Here is an 8,511-nt window from a genome sequence, read left to right on the forward strand (position 1 = left end):
TCTTTATTTCTGCTACTCTAATTTTATTATTTTTTTAATAAAATAATCATAAATGTTATTATTAACTCACAAGGGGTTAATCTATTGCCTTTGTAGTAGTTTGAATTATTGTATGAATAGTGCATTTGAGCAAAATATATACAGGAGTTTCTTGTTACCATAAAAAAAATAATAAAAGGAACCCATTCACCAAAGTGCATCATAAATAAGTGTAATGTTTAGAAATGCTTGCTTTGCCTCTGCCTTTTATAAGATTGTTGCCAACACACAGTATGGGAAATGTGACATTTTAAGGCTAATCTGGCAGATGGATTTAAAGCTGAACATTGATAAAGACTCTTGGAAAAGCATGGTCTCTAGTGTGGGTGGGTTCACAAGCAGAGCTCAGGAAAAACTGACATGTTATAAGATACTTCACTGTTTTTCAGTTTAATTCTGTTCTGTTATCTGTACTGTTCTCTTTGAAGAACAGTTTGAAGAAAATTCAAGAGCCGAATAAAAATTTTAATGAGATAAATGTAAGTAAAATTAGGTAAATATAAAAAAAGCAACAGATTGAGATTCTTATTTCAGTAATCCAGTCATGCTGGTAATGTAACAAAAGGTATAATTGCACATGGAAAAAAAGTGTTCAATTATTTAGCTTATTTTGCTCTTCAAAATAGTCACAGAAGAGCTGCCTGACTTCCTCATTATTACTTTGGTTCATGCTAGTAGAGAGAAGCTGTTTGTGGCTGGGTTGGGGACTCTCTGCCTCGGCCACCTCCACCTGCCACTCCGCTTTAAATGCGTCTCCGTGAGACTCGCACATGTTGTGCAGAATGCAGCAAGCCAGGATCATGGTGGGCACCACGTCCAGTCCGCAGTCGTTCCTCTTGCTGAGGCACTGCCAGCGTGCCCTCAGCCTCACCAACGCCTCCTGAGACACGCGCAGCGCTCGGGCAAGCCGTCCATTAAACAGCTGCTGCTGCTCCGTCAGTGCCGCGTGACTCGCCGTCCTGCCCTGTTCCTCAGGATAGGCCTTCATCAGCCAGCTCTGGAGCGGGTAACAGGCCTCACCCAGCAACACATACCTGGATGTGATAAATGAGTGTCATTTATTTAATGCCTGGAACACCTGAAATAGACAAAAACACTCAACACTACTACATTTCACAGTTTGCAAATTTGCATTATCTTTATTGGCCAGCAGGTGGCAACATTAAAAAGACGTGCAGTTGTACAGAAGTTTATAGGAAAACAAGCTTAGGTTTCCTTTGCCCTGTGACCTCAGTAAATATAAGAGTCAGAAAAGAGGATTATAGTGTCCTTGGGTTCAAAACATCAATGTGGCAACAATAAAAAATGCTCATCCAACTAAAGGATGACATCACAGTGTCTACATTTGCTTGTTACACAAAGGCCATGTGAAAACCTGACATACATGAGGAAAAAAACAACTTGAATGCCTGAAAAATGTGACTGAATTTCTTCTGTTAACTCTACCTGAGTGATTTTCCCATGAAGGTAGGTGGTGGGGCAGGTGAGAGTCCACCCTCGGCGGCTGTTGCCCATAGCGAAGAGTTCTGTAAGATCTCAGCTGGATCTGTCCCGCCTGGGAAACTGGCACATACATCCCAGAAGTGCCCCCGACCGCTAACAGCCACCTAAAACAGTGAAGGCACACAGAGGCAAACAGTCGGACTCTGATTGGATAACCCGCAAGCTTGTAATTGCAGTGACATAAATGGGCGCTTTCGTCACCTGCGATATGACTGAGAGCCAGCCGGCGGGGTTGGCGTAGTCAGACGCGTTGTTTGATGGGGTGATAATAGCTGTGTGGAGTGTTGCTATCGCAGCGACGCAGTGAGGGAAACCCCAGTGAGACAGGAACAGCTGAGCTGAATCCTCCAGCTCCTGCTCACCTGGCGATCGGAGGTAGATGGAGCTGAGGAGCGCCACGATGGCGTGACACATGTCTCTAACGCACCTGCACACGGTCGACTTCCCCACACCGAACAAGGCGCTGATGGTGCGGTACTCGATGTTGGATGCCAGGCGCCACAAAGCTACAGCTACACGCTTCTCCACGGGCAGTGCCAGGCGGAAACTGGTGTCCCGTCGAGCCAGGCGGGGCCTCAGCTTGTCGCAGAGGTAGAAGAACGTCTCTCGGTTCATGCGAAACTTATCCAGCCAATCAGAGGGCTGGAATTCTGTCATGACAACCCGCTCCCACCAGTCTGTGCTTGGAGTGGTGGTCCAGGGACGAGTGCGGATGCGGGCATTGGAGCGGACGCCTCCCGCTATCATCATCTACAGAGACAAACATAAAAACAAAATTAAAATTACTTCCCTCTGAAATATCCAGAATCTGTCACATTTTTTAACATAATGTTTGCTTTTTTTGATCCCAGCAGTAGTTATTCAATCAGATAAATTTATGAATTCATGACTTAGTGATCTATTAAGTCAGCACCTTTTTGGCAAGCCCCTTGTTTTAAACATGCTGCCGTTGATATAGCAGAAAATTTGACGATATTGTATTCTTGGACTCATGTAATAACATGTCAACATTTATAATGGTTTTGGCACAATCAAATGGTTAAGCTGAGTTTACCCATGTAACAAAATATTATTTTCCAGTACATTATGTAATAACTGGGGAGATATGAAGTTGGTCCTAGTGATGAAGTTTACAGATTTTTTGATAGTTGTCAAATTTAAATTGTTGCTCATTTGATATACAAATGCAAATGGTGAAGCAGATTTTTTAGAAATATACACTATAAAGCTTATTACATTATTATTACATAACACATTTATTGGAGCACCACCCAATGTAAGTTTATGCCACAGCTATGCTACATTAACAGTACTGGTAAATACCAAAAACATACACACACACACACACACACACACATACATACATACATATACATATATATATATATATATATATATATATATTTCCTGCAAGGGTTAATCCACCAATATGCACAAGCTCTTTCATCAAAATGATCTATTTACGTTGTAATATTATACTAACCAGAAATTCTGAGTTAGAGATGGCAAAAAATAACACAAAAAAAACCTTCTTGTGTCAGTAACAATCTTCCATACTTGTACTTGTTTTCAGTGTAATGTTGTTTATTTGATGACTATCTTTTTCATTATCCCAACATAATATCATCAAGGTTGCTGTGATTTGTAAAATGTATCTGTATAAGTAGATATAGAAATTTCCCAAATATACCATAAAAACAAAAGTTTACAAGGGGAAAATCCAACAGCTGGTATCTGCATATCTGTCCTTTTTTTTTTTAATGAATTAAACATTTCAGAAAATGTAACACCCTATTTAACAAGAACAAAAACCTGCATATAACAGACCTAATTTATAGCTAATGGACAGCTGTTAGCTGCTTGACTGTGGCTGCTCTGACATATTTTCAAGTTTAAGTGCAGGTAGGCCCACAGTCTCTGGTTTTAGTGCTTTTATATGACTGTAAATGTGAGATTTAAGAGTTTTGAAGTGTTGGTCGTGTACAACGTGACTTTATTAAAAGCTTTGACGTTTTGCAGACAGATAATACACTATATTAGTTAAGAGCACTTGACATGTTGATGTGTTATTATTTTAAGCCCCTATAGAGGGGGACTGACCATGAGCATCCTCCTCTGTCTCTGGAAGAAGTACTGGCGGTGTCTGATGCGTCTTTGGATCTCGTTGCGTCTCTGAATGTTTGCGTCGTTTATGTCTCTCATGCGCTTCAGCAGCATGTAAGTCACGAGAAACATCAAAGAGCGCAGCTGCTCCTCCTCTTCCATTATTCCAGCTTTACCCGGGAGGCGACACTACTGCGGGTAACATGTCAGCCTGGTTAAAGCACAGCCTCTCTCATTCCACTTCCGCTTTCTGCTTGTTTATGTCTGGGTGTGAGTGGTGCTGCCATCCAGTGGCTGTCAAGACGAGTAGGGTACTGCACATCTCAGTGCTGATGAAGCTCTGTATATTGTTTTAGCATTCAGGGTTGTAGTGCTTTGGAAACAGTGATGTAAGCATCTGACATTCTTCGAGACGGACAGAAACTGGTTATTATTAAATGCGTTAGGTACTAGAAACGGGTTCACCGATGTCTCTTCCACACTCTTGAAACTTTGCAGAGAGACACGGAAAACCTTCTTTTGACAGGACATGCAGACGTGCCATCCTGGAGGAGCTGGACTACCTGTGCCGCGTGAATCCAAGTACCGTCTCATGCTACCACTAGGAGCGTTGATAGGAAGGATAAGGAGAGTGCAATAATCTGTGGTCTGCAAAATATTTCATATTAGCGGTTGTCTTGTTGCCACTCTGTGGCGACTTTTGCGACTTTCATTTGCACCAAAGCAGGTGAAATGGACTCACAGTGGTTTATACTTCCTAACTGGACAGAATAATATCCCTGAAGTGTGTTGTGTTGTCTCTCTACACTCCCCAGTGATCTTTTACTTTGTAATTTAAAAGTTCATTTAACATCAAACCTCTTCAATGTGTAGACAGCTTATTTGATGCTTTACTGTTATCATCCGGCAATGTTTTCTCTATGTAAGTCATACATGATGAATGATGTTATATTGTGTACACATTAAACAAAAATAGTTCAGTACTATCCTAAATGCTTCTTCCTGCACTGCCTTTTGTGTTCAGTATAGCCTCAGTGAATGACAAAAAGTGAGCTATTTAAAAGAGGACCATTTATTACAGCAGTGTTTATTTCACTAGTAATGCTCTCTGCTCCAAGCATTTCAATAAATAGGTTCAAAAACAGTGACTCTCCGTCAGAAGAAATACTGATTTCGAGGAATAGGAACTCCTGTTTTGCAAAAAGAACTCCAGCGTGCAGTTCCTCAATAGTGCTATGAATAGTGAACAAACAACATGTTTTCGACTGGACTTGCTGAGTGTAATGTGAGCCTTAAGAGGAGATGATGTCTGTGCAGGTGTTTATTACTGGATGAGAGTAAGGTTAGAGGTTACAGAAGGTGAATATTAGCGAATCATTTACATGTGGATATGCTTTAGATTCTTGTACATTCTTCAGTCATACAAAGACTTAGGACACAACTTTCACTCGAGTGATGAACAACTCTGCAGCTGCGTTTTCAAACTCTTTTGCATCCATGTTTCCGCCAGGCCCCTGTGTCTGTGCACCAGCCATGGCCTGAGCCAGCTTGCAGGGAGAGATCTTGGCACTGGCCTCGAGGTAGCGGATAGCCTTCACATTAGCTTCAGGGCAGGAATTCACTTTAGCGTTTGTGTTGGCACAGTAGTTTGTGTCAGAGCCCTGGGAAGTCTCTAGCGCTTCTTTCAAGGTCCCCAGTACGGCCAGGCACAACGCCCGAGAGGCAGTGCCCTCACCTGGGCAGCACACCTCGGCGTAAAGCCTTTGAGCCTGTCGGATGTAGTCTGAGAAAACGGCACACGTGAGCACGCCATGACGGAAGACATCATAGGGGACGGCTTCATGGTCGTGACAATGGAGGCGTCGCAGGAGGGGAGCAGAGGTGGATGCAGGGACTCCACCCTCGCTGCACAGGCATTGCAAGGTCTGAGTGTAGAGGCCGCCTCTCACTCCTCCTCCTCCAGCGGGGCTGTCGGTGCAGGGGCCATCGGGGCCTTCAGAAAACTCTCCTGCACATGTTTGAGGTCCAGTGAGGTTTAGGAGGTCGTAGGCCACACGGACATTGTTGCTGAATGCTGATCTGAGGAGAAAGGTGGAATAAAAGAGAACAAATTATTCTTTAGTCTGTAGCAGAGTTATTACAGTTTCATATTTTCTGATTAGTTTTTATTTTTATTTCATTTGGATTCTTTGTTTTTAATTCAGTTTAGTTTTAGTTCGTTTCCAGAGTGGAAGTTGTTGTCTCAGTTTAGTTTTTATTGTTTTAAAATGTTCACTTTAAATTTGTTTTCTATTACCTTTAGCTTTATTTTTAGTCTTTTTAATTATTATTTTGTGGATGGCATATGTCACAGGAAAGACTCGGGGAAAATCAGTACAAATATTACATTAAAAACATTTTTGAAAGCAGTTGACACACAGTCTCATAGACATCCAGACTCTGAATAAACATGCCTATCAGTGCCTCGTCAGGCAAGTTGTAATAACATTTTACCAGACTAAGAAAACTAATGATATTTTCTCTATATATTTCTTTTCTTCTAATTAATTTTCCAAATCCACAAAATTGTTTCAATTTTGTTTAGTTTTCCTTTCATTTTATCACTGACAGGAAATAAATCATAATCAGGAGAGAGATGATAGAGCAGTTTCTTACGTCTCTAAACCAGAACACTACGGTGGGCTGTAAGGACTAATGAATATGCAAATAATGGATATACAGCATAAAAAGAAGCCTGTTTCTGGAGAAAGATGACTTTACAAATATTAGTTAAAATCTAACTACTTCTAAAGCTGTTGAATAGAGCTTATATAGGGAAGAACGTTAATGTGAGGAACAAATTCGTTTGACATGTATGTTCCACCCTGTTGCTGAAAAACATACAGCACGTTGTCCATCACCATACTTTTACTTACATTCATTTATTTTTAAAATTCCAAAGGAAAACAAAATCAAGAGAATAAAAGAGAACATGAGATTCAAACAGACTATTAAGCATTAGTCAGTCTGATAGTCTGACAGAGGTTTTTCCCGTAAAAATAACATAATATAATACAATAGCTGCTCTTCTAAATACTGATATGTTATGTTATGTTTGAAAATTCAACAGTTCTCCGTCAATACACACTGCTTTCATCCGCATTGCTGTCGAATATAAGACCATAAACCTCTGTATTTTGTCCGGACCTCTGGGAGTGATGGGCCAGCCGCAGGTGCCACAGAGCCCGGTTGAGACGCTGCTGCTCCTGCGCTCCTGCGCTCACAGTGCCGGTGTTCACCTGCTCCTCGTCGCCGCAACCACCCGAGCCGGCGGCTGTCACGGATGCGAGGTTGCAGAAGTGGTCTGCAAGGAACCCGATGGGATCGTCTGATCTGGCTTCGACCATTTTGAGGATAGCTCCGCGGAGCAGGTCTCCCACCCCTGCCTGTGACAGAAACTCCCTGTCGCTGTCCGATTTGGTGGCTTTACCCGCGGGCATCCCCGGAGGATTAACCCCGGACCGGCGTTTCTCCTTGTCCGCCATTACTGTTGACGTCCCGTGTCGCAGCAACGGCAGCGGAAGTGATGAAAACCCGGTTGGCGTTCAAGAAAACGTCGCAAAATTAAACCACCTCTTTGTCTGGCTCGTTGTAAACAATATACAAGTCGACTGTTTATTCTACCATTCACATCACATCAAAAGGCACTCTTAAAACAAAAATATAAACATATTCAAAAAAATATTTAATTAAATTCCACATGCACATATTCAGATGTGCAAAATTAGATGCATAAACCTTTGAATTATTGAAAGTAACATTTATGCAGTTTGTAATTAGCAAGTTAAACTTCAATCAATTCCGAAACTTCAGTCAAAGAAACAAAAAGTAATGCACTCTAAGAGTTTAACGTGATTATCAATTTAATGGTTTTAGGTGCCATCCTCAAGAATAGGGTACATTTTCAGTTGGCTTATAATGGGATTGTGATTTCATGTATAGGAAAAAGGCACTTGTATGATTGCATGTGTGAATGAGACCTGTGGTTAGAAAATCCTCTGAGTGCTTATACAGAGTGGATAAGTGCTATGTAAGTAGTGCTTTAAATGTTTATTTTAGAGTTCATTTTGCTACTGGTAGGTTCAAAGGAGATATCAGCTGTTTAGAAATGACAGCCAATAGAATTATTCTTGATGTAACTGAAAAATTTGGCTTGATTATTTATATTCAAGAAAATATATATTATATTTATATTATTTATTATATATTTATATTTCGGTTCCTTCAATGGATGTGACAAGAACAGAAGTCACATGACCATTGCTGTACTCACCGAGTGACCCAAAGGGACATGTTTGTTTTATGAAAATACAAAAAATGCTGATATATATTAGAACAAGTGATGCAGTTTATTAAAATAGATGTGCATGTATCATTTTTATTTAAAGATAAGATTAGTTGACCAATAAAATTTTAATTTTCCAACACTAAATGTCTAAAATATGGCTGTGGGGCAAAGCAAATATAACAAAACATTACATAAAAAGTGTAGTTTTATGTAGTTTTTCATGTTAAAAAATAGCAACTTATCTGTGATTATATTTTTTGTGCTTTGCTTCATATATTTAATGGTACTTTTGTATTTTAGTGCATGTGCAGCAGATTTTATTTTATTTTGGCTTTACGCTATAAAAGATAAAAGTATACATACCTGCTCAAAAATAGACTAATATTTCGATAAAGGTTCCAAGCAAGTTGAACGCTTTTGGTAGTCATCAACAAGCCTTTGACATTATTCAGACTTGATCTTTGGCCAGTCTTCTCAGCAGAATTGGTAGAGTTCATTTAAATTGGTTGGTGAAGAGAGACCTGAGCGTAGAAGTGAAA

The 8,511-nt window shown here is 40.4% G+C and overlaps 2 protein-coding genes across 2 annotated transcripts; both read right to left on the minus strand.

The window, feature by feature from the left end:
* Positions 1-413: 413 nt before the first annotated feature.
* Positions 414-4,129, minus strand: LOC120739544 (putative nuclease HARBI1). Its single transcript, XM_040041327.1, has 4 exons — positions 3,643-4,129; positions 1,744-2,292; positions 1,486-1,646; positions 414-1,073 (listed from the first exon to the last, which is right to left on the minus strand). Exons 1-4 carry the CDS (start codon positions 3,805-3,807, stop codon positions 632-634), a joined length of 1,317 nt encoding a protein of 438 aa, XP_039897261.1. The 5' UTR covers positions 3,808-4,129; the 3' UTR covers positions 414-631.
* A 57-nt stretch (positions 4,130-4,186) lies between these two features.
* Positions 4,187-7,470, minus strand: tpgs1 (tubulin polyglutamylase complex subunit 1). Its single transcript, XM_040041332.1, has 2 exons — positions 6,832-7,470; positions 4,187-5,724 (listed from the first exon to the last, which is right to left on the minus strand). Exons 1-2 carry the CDS (start codon positions 7,167-7,169, stop codon positions 5,076-5,078), a joined length of 987 nt encoding a protein of 328 aa, XP_039897266.1. The 5' UTR covers positions 7,170-7,470; the 3' UTR covers positions 4,187-5,075.
* Between the last annotated feature and the right edge of the window lie 1,041 nt (positions 7,471-8,511).

The sequence above is a fragment of the Simochromis diagramma genome, unplaced genomic scaffold, assembly GCF_900408965.1.
Source record: "Simochromis diagramma unplaced genomic scaffold, fSimDia1.1 OVJJ01000304.1, whole genome shotgun sequence".
Taxonomy (NCBI): Eukaryota; Metazoa; Chordata; class Actinopteri; order Cichliformes; family Cichlidae; genus Simochromis; species Simochromis diagramma.

Excerpts from the sequence above, each read along its gene's own strand:
- LOC120739544 (XM_040041327.1), bottom strand. The coding sequence starts at position 3,807 with ATGGAAGAGGAGGAGCAGCTGCGCTCTTTGATGTTTCTCGTGACTTAC. Across the intron at positions 2,293-3,642 it reads GACAGAGGAGGATGCTCATG|ATGATGATAGCGGGAGGCGT; the intron begins GTCAGTCCCCCT and ends TTGTCTCTGTAG. Across the intron at positions 1,647-1,743 it reads GGCTCTCAGTCATATCGCAG|GTGGCTGTTAGCGGTCGGGG; the intron begins GTGACGAAAGCG and ends TCACTGTTTTAG.
- tpgs1 (XM_040041332.1), bottom strand. The coding sequence starts at position 7,169 with ATGGCGGACAAGGAGAAACGCCGGTCCGGGGTTAATCCTCCGGGGATG. Across the intron at positions 5,725-6,831 it reads CTGGCCCATCACTCCCAGAG|ATCAGCATTCAGCAACAATG; the intron begins GTCCGGACAAAA and ends CTTTCTCCTCAG.